Source organism: Paracoccidioides brasiliensis, assembly GCF_000150735.1.
Source record: "Paracoccidioides brasiliensis Pb18 unplaced genomic scaffold supercont2.4, whole genome shotgun sequence".
NCBI lineage: Eukaryota > Fungi > Ascomycota > Eurotiomycetes > Onygenales > Ajellomycetaceae > Paracoccidioides > Paracoccidioides brasiliensis.
In genome coordinates this window covers 693,055-705,943 of record NW_011371361.1, presented here as the reverse complement: position 1 = coordinate 705,943, position 12,889 = coordinate 693,055, and the positions used below count along the sequence as shown (strand labels likewise).

Here is a 12,889-nt window from a genome sequence, read left to right as displayed (position 1 = left end):
AATCATCCAACCGAGTTGATGAGGAAACTCCGTAGTTTCAGCTGAACTCAAAAGACAACGGCTTGTTGGTTAATTGGACATATTGCCCTCCGAAACACCCCGATATTCGCCCATTGTCTATACAGTAGTTATCAGATATGGGCCTTAACATTTGCTAGGTGCTCACTTGTCATTACCAAATAAATCCCTTTCGCTCTCTTCAGGATCTGGAATGCGAAGCGATCTATTTGGGAGTATGGCTGTCACCAATCGCTTATACGTTCCGCTCGGTTTTACCTGTATGTATGTTGCTTCGAGCTCTGGGATGGTAATGACGAGCGGTATGTCTCCCTGCGTCCGTCGCCGTCTATACGGATGCTGGTTGGGGACACCACGGAGAGAGTGTGGTATGCGGCAAATACCGGGTCTCTTCTGCTTTATCACGAACAATGCCTAAGAGTTGTTCAGCAGGTATCTCATCTGGAAAAGGAAGCATCCTCACAACCACCACTACATGCGGAATCGATCTGGCTCGATAAGTGTATCTGTGTTTCTTGAATTCGCCAGAGTGAGATATGATGTGAGCATAGAAGATTAGCTTTGGGCGCGGTTTTCAAAGTGCTCGCACATCGGGACTCTTCCAGGGTTGTTAGAAATCCGCTCTTTCATGTTGACTTTGCAGTCGGTTTTTAGGTTTCTCCAGGTGAAGTGAATCCGTAAATTGAGAACTTTCAAAGCGTGTTTTAACTCTTTTGCCGGTTGCAGTTCGTCAATTCACATATTTTATTTTGCACGCTGTCATCTTCTTATATTTCCCGTTTGATATTTCTTCCACTCTACGAATATACACAAGGTCTCCACCATGCTGACTGCCCCGCTCGGCGTCTGTTAGAATACAGAACTATTCAACCGCCATGTTCAATATTGTGACATCAGCATCCCCTTTCAAAAAGGTAAGTTGCGCAGAGTAACATCCACAGATACCGTAAAATCCGATTGCCCATAGTCAATTTCTAGCTCTATTTCCACCTATATCCATGGATCCCGTGAATATATATATATATATATATATAAAGGTAAAAAAAGTAAACCGTCGCGAGAGAAGAGCCAGAATGTTGGTATGTTCTGTATGAATCATTGTTTGGGGTTATATCGGTTCTTGAGTTACTTACAGGAGTTGCGGAATGAAGAATCAAACGAATGAAACGAAGCTGGCTGCCAAAATAACACCTTTCGAAAGAAATGTAGAAAAATATACAACCTTTACATTCACAAAAACACCGTTGCCAGCATAGCTGCATCTTCAAAAAAGTAACATGTGCAACCAGGTATGAAAACATCGCCCAAATACAAAAACGTAATTGTTATTATTATATCTCATCCATCCCTCTCACCCTCCTACTCCTCTCCATCAACGCCACCCGTACATGTCCTATAACCTGCAGTCTCCGTCTCCTCTTAGCCTGCCACCGCTGCGCATCCCCCACCGGGAGCACCAACTCCGTAGGCCCACTGACACTCTGTAGCAAACTCTTGCTATTCCCAGCACTACCCATTAAGCTTGATTGGAAGCGCACATGGGACCTGCTAGCAGAGTCGGGCGTGTGATACGCACTTCTCAAACCAGTGGCGGTACCATCCACGGAACCACGCGACCCGGGTGGGACAGGCACAGCGCGCGAAATTCCCCCTCGCTGTTTCGGCGGTGGAGTGAGGAAGGGCGAAGCTTCTCGGCTGCGAGAATGCACGGAACCTGCGCTCGAGACATCGATTCCGAGTCTGCGCAGCTGCGCTTCGAGGACGTCGATGTCGCCACTCTTCTTCTCGGCCATGTTGGTCATGGTGGCGATGGTTGATGTTACGGCTTCGACAGTGGGGCGGGCCATGGATCTTCGGCTCGCTGAACCGTTGATGCCGGCGCCAGATTCCGAGTCTGGTTTGGAGGAGTCGGCGATCTTGGCGCGGAGGAGGGAAATCTCTTTCTCCAGGTTGGCCATTTTGGATTGTACTGTTGTAGACGCTTTTCGTAAGTCGTGCTGCATGGTGGCCTGTTCAGCAGATAAGGGGGCTGTGGAGATGGCTACGACATCGACATACGAGTCGATGCTTCGTCGTAAGCTGGCGCATTGGCCGCGTAGAGTGACGAGACCTTTGCTGAAGAGTCGTTGACACTTTTCGAGAGTTTCCTCAACTGTTTGCAGCTGTTGTTGCTGGAGAGAGGCATCAAGTGCTTCTAACCCTTCCCGCAGCTTATCGACCTCGGATAAAAGAAGGTTTTCCTCCAAGATGTCACTGGGGTGCTCGCTTAGGAGGATATCCAGCCAGCGTTGGTAGCTGAGTTCTTTGGACGTTTGCTGATATAATAAGAATGACGATAGAGATCTTGAATTAATCCCTAACGTGTCAATCATAGAGTTGATATCACGGAATAGTCGTTCAATTTGTCCTGGTATTCCCGGCTTCAGACTCTCCCCAGTGTAACCCTCGTGTGGAAGGAAAGGGTCCAAGGTTGGTGCGGGGGAAAGAGGCCGTGCCAGATCTGCCCGAAGTTGCCCATCTTCTTCATCCTCGCTCAGTTCTTGGGTCTCAGATGCTAACCGTTGAGCTTGGCGACTAACTTCTTCATCTTCACTATGGTCGTCGTCGTCAGATGGCAGTTCAATCTGGTTTGAGAGCCTTGAACTCTCCAGAGTAACTTTTCGTTGAGCCAAAACACGACCGGGTGAGCTAGGCGCGCTGGCAGATCGCAACCCATCCCTTGAGCTGGGCCCAAGAAGAGACCTTCGTACTGGACTCGGGGACCTTGGAGTTAGGCGTATGCGGCCATCTGACAATTTGGGAGCTGGAAAAATCGGCTGTGTTATTTCTCCGAAAAGCTGTTTTTGGTCCCTTAATGGGCGAACCGATGAGGAAGGTTTGGTGAAAACCGAACTACCCGGACTTTTGTCACCAGGTCCCCCAAATGAGCTTTCGGGTGACGTTTTAAGGCTTTCAACACAATTATCTACGGTTTCTTCAACAGGGCTGATATCATCGGTGACATCTTCGCCACTATCTTCAAAGCCCGCTGATTCTCCCTCAGATTCCAAGGGTAGGGAGGTGGGGACTTCTTTAGGAAGCTCTGACTTTTTTGAGGGAATAAAATCCGGGGGTAATGGCGCTTCATCATATGAACCTTTAGATATGGCTGACGAAGAAGCTGATGTATCTCCAGGCGCATAAGAAGTTCTACTTGTTGGTTCCGGTGGAAGTGGGGGTTCTGACACTTTAACGGGTAATTCCTCCTTACCACTGGGTAGCTCGACTTTGACCGTAGACTCTGATAGACTACTTTCTTCTGGGAGAGAAGGAAGCGATGTCGATGGTTTGCGATCTGAGTCGACCTCGTCTACTGTCTTTATGTCCGTTATCTTCACTGTGGAAACTTTCTGAGGCTCAGTTTCCTTAGATGGAATAGGCAGAGAAGGTTTTCCGAACACCGACGAGGATTCTTTTGTCTGAGTGTCTGGTGTAGATTTAGGTTGATATGGTGCACCAAATAAGCCTGTGGTTGGGGTAACCACATCTGGAGCTTTTTGCGGCTCTGGAGCCGCTTGAGAGAAGGTAGGTGGAGAAATTTTGGCAGGCCCAACAGGTTGTGTTTCAGTCGTCTTATCAAAGTTCATCAGATTAGCCAAGGAAAACGCCCCCTTCGTTTCTTCTGGTTTGTCTTCATCCATCGTAGTTGATGCTGTATCTGGTTTAAATCCTGAGCTTAAAGTGAATCCTCCAAATGGAGATGCTTGAGACGCTGCGGACGACGGTGCTTGACTTCCTGCACTACCGAAAACGGGCTGCCCAGCTTTCGCAAACGGATTGTCACCAGCAAAAGTCTTTGAAAAGGGGCTTTCTCCAGAAGGCTGCGTAGAGCTAGCAGCAGCAGCGAAGCCTCCACCGGATGCAAATGAGCTAAAACCTCCACCAGAACCGCTCGATGGTTGAGTGGGGAAACCACTTGTCGTAGCAGAGGAGGTAGCTGAAGCACCTAATCCCCCAAAACCAGATTGCCCAAATGAAGGTGTAGCAATAGATTTACCCAGGGGAGAAGGCTGTCCGAACCCATACGTCCGTTGACCTAACAGACTTGGGGTACCAAACGACGGAGTAGTCGAACCGCCCAGCGCAGAAGCGGTGCCAAAACCACTGACAGCAGGTGTCTGGCTAGACGATTGAGGACTGGCCCAAGAAGGTTGCGAGCCAAGAGCAGATGGGGTCCCAAAAGGAGGCTGGCGATTCATTCCTAAGGTTGAAGGGGTGCCAAAATGTGGAGCTGGAGTTCCAAATGACGACTGTCCAAATGAAGGCTGCCCAAAAGAAGGCTGCCCAAACGATGGTTGCCCGAAAGTTGGATTGGGAGTTTGAGGAGCCATAATGGATGAGGGCAGTGGGGTTTGCTGTTGTTGTGATGGTTGGTTTGGGGTTTGTTGGGCTCCCCCAGCATGGACAAGGCCATGAAAAGGTACTCTCTGCCGAATCGACTCGGAGTACACGAATCGCCAGGAAGACAACACGCCATCATTGTTGAGGACGAGAATTTCCGGTAGAGGAGACCCAGAATCCTGTATCTCTTCCCCCGGGATAGGAGCTACAACTATATCTTTACTTGATAAATCAATTGCAAGTCCAATTGGAGAGGTATTCTCTGAATCATCTGTCAGGGGTAGTTCGGCTCTTCTAGAATCTTCAGACATCGTGGTAAGTGTGAATGCATCAGTGACGGGTGTGCCCCCTTCCTCACACAGCGGCTTGCTAGATTTGGTGAAAATGGCTATATCTGTTGACGCAGTCGAAGACACGATTAAAACATCTTTCAAGTCAGGCTTGAAGTCTCTGAGACGGCCAATGAATTGATACGCAGGGTTGCGCTCCAAGCCCCATGGTGGACAGGCCTCAGGTAGCTTTTGGAAAGTGTAACTATCTGGCGGTTGGCGAGTTACGATGTAGTAGGACGATTCCGGTTGGCTATCCAGTGCAGATGTTGGGGTATAAACAATGAAAAATACATTATTCTCGAGCCACGAGATAGAAGAAACTATTTCCACCCATATTAGTCAGTGACGATAATAGCTACATAAACGCAGCGGCGAGCATGTACTAACCATGCTTATCTCCATCGAGATTTGGGGGTCTTGGCACCTCCGCCTTCATTTCTCCCGCGGGTGTCATTTGGAACGCAGTGCCGTCTCCCAGGCCAGCTACTAATTGCTTTCCTTTATTGCTCCACGAGATGCAGCTTACACCTGTTTTCAGAACGAGACCCGATGGGCCCTGGAGAAGTTGATTACTTTGCAAATTAGCCATCAACAGTTCGCCATCCGTAGTTACCGCAGAAAATAACTCCGCAGCCGTAGGGTTGGGAACCAGCGAGCGCAACCTCGCGCCGTTCAAAGCAAGAGTGAGCGCTGGCTGTGAGTTGCCTTGCATCAACGCAGCAACCTGGTACGCAATCAAACCGCTACCATCTGCAGCGGCTACGACAAGTACATTCTCATCGGCGGAAAAAGCTAAATGCGAAGCCTTCTGTGGGAGCGGAATTTGTAGCTGGGGTTGAAATAGCCTGATATTACTGTCTCCGGTGCGGTCTGCGGAATATGCTTTTCGTACGGCATCTGTGCTTGCAATCACAAGACCATCAGGCCCTGCGGCTGCAAGCAGGCCTTTTGTAGATGCGACGCTCAACAAAGAGCAAGTGGGTGGGGGGAGGGAATCGCTTGGCCAAGGAGTGGGGAATATGCGAATTTTCGAGTCTCCGGCAATAGAGAGGAAGCCAACCTCCTGTTCAAACATGTAAATGTTAGCCATACCATTCAAACACACGGTCGAAGAAGGCAGAAGAATATTTATATATAGACAGATGCGCCATACATGGTATCTGAAGTTCTACATACCTGGGTCTGGATTTCCTGGAGCTCAGGACCGAGCTGCACTTTAGCCGCTTGACCTCCGCCAAAGCCAGGGCCTTGCTGGGAGGCAAAGGCCATTTTGAGCAGCTGGAAGTCAGAGACGGCACGGGGTTTGGAATCTAGAGAATACCTCGGCTTTGGGGCATTGAGGACTGGATGGGCGGCACGCAGATTGATAAAGGAGCGATGTCGAAGTGTGCCCGGACTCCGATTAAAGAGCTGGAGAGTTGGTCCGAAAATCTTGCTGGCGCGTGCTCCCCAAAGGCGGAGGGGAAAGAGATGAAAAATGGAGAGAGGAGAAATGAACGCTGGCTGAGCTGGAGGAGATACGTTATGGGATTAGACCATACCTATTCACAGGCGTGAGTAGAGAGGTGGGGCGCAAAGAAGTATGTGTATGTGCAGTGTTGCGGAGTACAAATAGATCCGTGCCTGTTGTAACTGTTATAGATTTTCCTTTATGAGTGAAGAGGTTTGAACGTGATTGGTCGACCCATGCGCGACCCAGGCAGAAGGTCGAAGCTTCGTCAGTTGCTGGACTTAGGACCAACATCAACCCTTGAACCACGTACAAAAAGGACATCTATATCTACACACTGCGACACGGGACGTACTAATTGCTTGGGGAAGCTTCTGTTCTTGTTTTCTGACTATACTCTATTTCAACTACTGGAGACACTGCCTTCGTCCCTTTCCCACCGCAAACCACCACTTCTCATGAGCCTCCAACCCTCACCATGCCAGGCTTCGATTTCTCCAACTACAACCGCAATGTTGCTCTGCATGCAAAGGGCGTGCCTCTTCCAAAGGCTATCAGCACAGGTACAACTATCGTTGGATGCATTTTTGACGCGGGCGTTGTGGTAAGCCGGTGCTGACCATCAGAGCATCCTCGTGCGAGAACCACCAACTAATACTGGGCTGGTTCCGATCTACAGATTGCAGCCGATACCAGAGCTACCAGTGGACCCATCGTCGCTGACAAGGTACCTACCCCTTCATGCGAAGTCCATGAACTGTAATTTTTAAACTCTCCACGCGCGAGTTATATCTGTTTTCCCTGTCGAACCATTATCACCATGCTCCGACCAATCGCACACTCCCCATAACTACGTAAAAACTAACCCCCATATTCCAGAACTGCGAAAAACTCCACTACATCACTCCGAAAATCTGGTGCGCTGGTGCCGGCACAGCAGCAGACACAGAATTCACCACAGCCCTCATGAGCTCCAATCTGGAACTGCACGCCCTCTCCACAGGCCGCTCCCCGCGCGTCGTCACCTGCTTGACCATGCTGAAACAGCACCTGTTCCGCTATCAGGGCCACATTGGCGCTTACCTCGTCGTCGCCGGTGTCGACCCAACAGGAGTTGGCCTGTACACCGTCCACGCCCACGGCTCGACAGATAAACTCCCCTACGTGACCATGGGCTCCGGCTCGCTGGCAGCCATGTCCGTTTTCGAGACGATGTGGAAACCCGAATTGAATAAAGATGAGGCGGTGAAGTTGTGTTCTGAGGCGATTTTGGCGGGTATCTTTAACGATTTGGGATCAGGGAGTAATGTTGATGTCTGTATTATTCACAAGGAGAAGCCGACTCAGCTGTTGAGGAATTTCATTAAGCCGAATGAGAGGGTGAGGAAGGAGAGGACTTATCGGTTTGCCAAGGGGACGACGGCGTGGCTAAATCAGAAAGTCATTACCAAGGCGGAGATCAGGAGGTATATCACTGTGCAGGAGTTGGAGGGTGAGGAGCCTGTTGTTGTAGAGAAGATGGATGTCGATTCTTGATTTGAGTATCCCTTTTTATGATATACTTTTGTTTCAGTAGAGCGATTAGTGTTTTTTTACCTCTTTACACGTCTCTTTAAACGAATGTGTTTCTTCTTTTACTTTCGAAGGCCCTGCCTGTGTTCTCCCGATCATTCAATAAAATGGAATGTTTCCCGCAGTGATATGATAGAAAATTCAAACAATAAAAGCAAATTGATCTACTTCAGCTAAAAATGTATGCTTTTGGACGTGTCACGAGCCTGCCGTAAAATATTTCTATATTCTTGGTTTAGTGTAGCAAAGTCATGTTTTAGAATAGTAGCCACTCCATATAGGAAAAAAGGTAGAAGGACTTCCAACACTGAAAATACTAGGATAAAAACCCTTGCGTATTATTTCAAATGTGTGGAATGTCATCTAAAAACACAAATTCTCTATCTACACTCAACATTTCCGGAATTTCTCTCATCAAAACAACAAAACCAACTCAGCTCATGCTATCTCAGCATCCATAAGCGCTTTCGCAACAGCTGCCCCCTCCGCCTCTGCAATCTTCTTCATAATAAACGCAAACTTAGGCTTAGACACCGGCTTTCCCACCTCACGATACCGCGTGACCCCAGCCTGGTAAAGCGCCCTTGCTAATATGGGAGCCACGGGCCCATGGTGCTGGACAATGAATAAATACACCCATCTTGTTAGCCGCCAGGAGGACGTCGGTGTCATTGTTGTTGTGCATGAGAACACAAGGGCAAGAATATGTAGCATGCGCAGGCATTCGGTCGGGTTGGGGTACAAACACGGATCCGGCGGTGGAGAACCAGGCTCTGTCGGGGGGTACGGTGTCATAGCTGGTTCCTGCCAACAGCGAGATAGGGCAACTTTCAAAGGAGTGTGGCGACGGAGGAGGCGGAGAATGGCGCTGCGGGGAATCGTGCCGGATTCTATGTAGGAAACGATTTGGCGGATGAAGGAAGGGGAGGTGATGTCCGTGGTTTTGGCGAGTTGGTCGAATGTTGAGTATAGCGTCGTGCGGTTTCGGGTGTACATGGGAAAGTACGGGAGGATTTCTTCTATGGATTTGGGGCTATGGGTTGCATCGAGAAGTTTAGTTTTTATCGCGGGGTCGAGGGATTGTGGGCCACCAGAGTGACCGTTTTGTTTGTTCCAACGGAGTTGCTTTTGTGCTTTAGCGAATTCGATGTCTGCGACGTTTGACAGCACAAGGTCTGTGGCAGGCAGGATGCGAAGACAGGAGCATTGAAGGTATATTCGTAGTCGAGTTAAAATATCTGTTCCCCTGAATGGGCCCGACGTTCGATCAAGGTAGGATAAGAGACGCCGGAACACGTTCTTTCGGCGGAAGTCTAGTATCGAATAACTGTTTGTCGTGTGTCCAAGAACGGCTACCACCCACAGATGAAGCAAATGCCTATGGCGATTGGGAACGTTTAACCCATTCTTGTCTAAAAGTGGTAAAGCCAATGTCGAAGCGGATTCAAGATTACGCCTTGAAGTAGCACTAAATAATACCAAATCGTTGTCGAGTCGACATAATACCCAGTACCATATGCCCAGGGATTGGTCACTCCATTTGTTATAAAATGGTGAAAATATTAGTAGTTCGGTTATTCTTATGATATGCGCGATAGCAGCCTCCGGGGAACATGCCTCTAGAAGTGACTTTGTGTAGCTTAGGATGCCGTGCAACTCGTCATTGGCCATATCTATCTTCGCTGATTCCGGGACTGCGGCGGCGGTATGTACAACGCGGCGCAGAAGAACGTCTGTTATTAAATTAAAAACAGACGTTGGTGAGCCATCCCATGCGTGAATAACGTCCATGCACAGCTGGGACAAACTGCCAGGCGGCGACGCTTTCAAAAGTTCATCCACCCATAAAGCCATTGTTTCTCTGTCAAGATCACGGGGAGCTAAAACAGAAGATGAATCAAGTCCATCCCAAACAGCTTGATAACACATTGCGACGTCCCCCCAATTGTCTTTTCCAATCGTGCTCTTTCTGTGCCCCTGTGTTTTTGTTTTAATTGAAGGTATAAGCTTGATGATTTTGCTAATCTCTTCCACAGGAACAACACCTAGCATGATGGAACGTTTTAGAAAACGGAAATGAGCATATAAACGAGATTTCCTTTCGGTATGCAGAACGCAATGTTCAACCAAAGTCACATAGTTCTCCGCTGAAGGAATGTTCAAGGAAGCATCACTGAAAAAGCCGTACAGATCGTCCATATCCCATCTCCTAGACCGTCCGCTTCGGTTTTGAGCGAGAAGGATCTCAGAAAGCACAGTTCTGCTGACGAGAGGTTGTCCCCGCGGGTCGATGCCCAAAGCAAAGATGCGTTTCTTGAACTCGCTTAGAGAAGCTGACTTCCGTACTGAGGAAGACAAGTGCATCTTAATAGAATTGTAATCCATATGAGAAGTCGAAACAGGATTGTCAGGAAGAGAAGCGGGTTTCAAAGTATCAGGGGGGGCGCTTTCAGCGAATGGCGGCGAAACCAGAGGCGGATCATTGTGTAGATATGGAAAAGTATCTGTGCTTTACATTAGTTTTCAGTGTATATAATCAGGATTCGCAGCGTGTCTGCCATACCTTGGGCTTGCAGGGACCATGGTTGCGACGCAATTAACTGGGGCTCCTGATTTGGTTGCGAGGGCTTCCCAAATAGAATTGCGGCTTCTGTTGCGGACGGGAGAAATCCCATGGAGGCCAATGCAGCATGTCTCCGCTTCGAAAGCCTCTTTTGAGCCTCGAGAGGCCCCGGAACAGAGCTCCCATATCGTTTATGGTGTCTTACGAATCGAGAAAATCCCTCAGAAACCAAGTCGTCGCTGATCCAGATATGGTCTGGTCTGGCAGTACTGTGCTGCTGAAGAGCTTGATAGAGCCTATGTCGACATCGAGACATGAGACCGCACAGTATGGACCGTCATATATGCAATTGAACTGCGGCAAAAGCTAGTTGAGTTCTCTGGGATGCTGTAAAGTGCGAATCCCGACGTTGATCATCAAATCTACTCTGGAGCTCGTGAAATCGGCTTGGCATGATGACTCAGCTTCGTTCCAAAGTATCTTACATTGAGGGAGAGAACGCAAGAAATGAAATCAGATCATAATGCGAATGTTCAATAAATCTACGATAATCTATGAAAATAGAACCAAAAACTCCATGCCGTATCTGAGATCTCCATATAATGGTATTCAATGCTGAATTCCCATGACCTTCTCCCACTCCATGAGTCAGACCGTCGTATGTGTCTAACTGGTTCCGCGTCCTCCACGTGTATGGACATCTGCCTCTCCAAAGTGTTTGAGGAATCTCCCCCAAACTGCCGAGCCGTCCTTAATTCCAACTGCGATAGGCCACAGAACCCTTGCGGCACCGTCCTCAAAGCCAATGGGGCATCCATCATCCCGCTGATGTTCGGGTGCAGCGCTCATATAGCCCGGATCAACTGTATTCATAGCAATTCGGTGCGTGGTCCATATAGGCGCTGCCTCCGTTTCGGTTATCATATTAATGGCAGCTTTGGACATGTTGGTATGGACGTGTCGACCCATCTTGTGACTATGCTTCGGCGTTTGCTCAAACAGTCCCTCCCGCGAGGAGACGTTAATGATGTATCCACGTGGTTTTGCAGGATTAGAGCGATGAGAGGTGCTGCCATATAACGCGGTAGTGATAGGCTCCGTGGGTGACTTTAATGTGGCTTTGCCTCCTGCAATCATGAGGGGCAGTAGCTCGCGGCAGAGAATGAGAGGGACGAAAGCATTGACCGAGTGAGCACTTATCATATCTTCGTATGGTATCTCTTGCAACGTTTGGGTCCAAGATGATTTGCCATTATCTTCTTCCCCGCTGATGTCATCACAGAGGCCCTTCTGCGGAGGATGTTTAACTTGTTCAAAACCATTGTTACCGTTCCCTGGCTCCCCTTCTAGTAGGAATTGGCTAAGTCCTTCAAGTCTAGCGGACCATGAAAGTCCCATCCCTCCTCTTACTCTTGCTTCATATCCTGTATCATTATCCACCAAAAGTCTTCCAGTTCCACTCTGCGTCTGCAGGATATCTTCCTTGTTGACTGCCCTGGACTCTGATTTTAAAGGATCAGTGAGCGTTTGCGCGGCATTATTGATCAGTATATTCAACTCTTGAACCTTTTGATCATTGTTTGATTCATCTTTCCATTGCGACAACACCTTTTGGACGACTCGGACTAGCCGAAATGCATCCTTGGCACTTCTAAAATCTGCTCCGACAATCTTGAGTCGGGGAGCCCAGCTTTCGAAGTCAGCTTCCTCCTGGTACTTTATCTCGGCGTCTCGGGGATAACGAGTTGATGCAATGACTCTTGCACCACATCTCAGGAGCCGTAAAACAGTATGATAGCCTAGATTTATGCGTCCACCAGTTACAAGCGCCGTAATGCCTTCCAGGTTGAGATGTTCTGGTAGGGAAGCTTCTGAGCCAGCGAGGTTAAAAGTTACCGCATGGGCGGCAGAGCGATGGATATAGACGATGCCTTTCTGAAACCCTGAAGCGACAGATGTAGCACTTTCGTCTCCTCCATTTAAGCCATTCCGGTGAGCTGGCCTGAGACATAGATCTGTATTTAGACCTGAGGCCTGGGTCGAGTGAGAGCTGTGCTTCCACAGCAGAGACTACATCTGCCAGTGAACTCAACGATGTCAAGTGGGTCATTGAGCTGTGGTCCTGCAGGTAGTCCAGCACCTTCAATGTTGCGTTAAACTCGTGTGTTGATGGAATGATAGCTGATGTTTTCAGTTGACTTTCACCATTCAAACCAAAACCACCCTGGCCCATTTGGCTCAGATACGCCTTTATGGATTGTCTAACGAATTCATATCGCAGATGTCTAACTTGCTTGAATCCTTCATCTCCTAGCCCATGGTTGGGATGCAGATGGATCGATATTGAATTTCCAAGGTGCGAGGTTGCCGGAGGGAGATACCAAGCCAGAATACTGGGGATGGCATTGTTTTTGCACAACTCCTTATCACGCCGGATGTGCTCTGCAATCGCGGCAGCATCCTGCAATTCAAGAAAACGATGGCATTCTGCTCCAGATCTCAACATTTTATAAAACTGGTTCTTTACTGCTGTCTTTCCCTTCCAACTGAAAATTGCGCAAAGGAGAAAATGAT

At 48.6% G+C, this 12,889-nt stretch overlaps 4 protein-coding genes across 4 annotated transcripts; 1 reads left to right on the top strand and 3 right to left on the bottom strand.

Annotated features, from left to right (window-relative positions):
- Positions 1 to 1,349: 1,349 nt before the first annotated feature.
- Positions 1,350 to 5,999, bottom strand: PADG_03728 (FG-nucleoporin NUP159; the record flags this gene model as incomplete). Its single annotated transcript, XM_010760854.1, has 3 exons — positions 1,350 to 5,050; positions 5,118 to 5,793; positions 5,907 to 5,999. The coding sequence occupies 3 exons, from the start codon at positions 5,997 to 5,999 to the stop codon at positions 1,350 to 1,352; spliced, it is 4,470 nt and encodes a 1,489-aa protein (XP_010759156.1).
- Positions 6,000 to 6,658: 659 nt separating this feature from the next.
- PADG_03727 (proteasome core particle subunit beta 2) lies at positions 6,659 to 7,716 on the top strand (the record flags this gene model as incomplete). The annotated part of the gene is made up of 3 exons (XM_010761276.1): positions 6,659 to 6,784; positions 6,860 to 6,907; positions 7,060 to 7,716. 3 exons carry the CDS (start codon positions 6,659 to 6,661, stop codon positions 7,714 to 7,716), a joined length of 831 nt encoding a protein of 276 aa, XP_010759578.1.
- Positions 7,717 to 8,190: 474 nt separating this feature from the next.
- PADG_03726 (uncharacterized protein) lies at positions 8,191 to 10,631 on the bottom strand (the record flags this gene model as incomplete). The annotated part of the gene is made up of 2 exons (XM_010761275.1): positions 8,191 to 10,256; positions 10,316 to 10,631. The coding sequence occupies 2 exons, from the start codon at positions 10,629 to 10,631 to the stop codon at positions 8,191 to 8,193; spliced, it is 2,382 nt and encodes a 793-aa protein (XP_010759577.1).
- Positions 10,632 to 10,981: 350 nt separating this feature from the next.
- On the bottom strand, positions 10,982 to 12,821 carry PADG_03725 (uncharacterized protein; the record flags this gene model as incomplete). Its single annotated transcript, XM_010760853.1, has 2 exons — positions 10,982 to 12,186; positions 12,212 to 12,821. 2 exons carry the CDS (start codon positions 12,819 to 12,821, stop codon positions 10,982 to 10,984), a joined length of 1,815 nt encoding a protein of 604 aa, XP_010759155.1.
- Between the last annotated feature and the right edge of the window lie 68 nt (positions 12,822 to 12,889).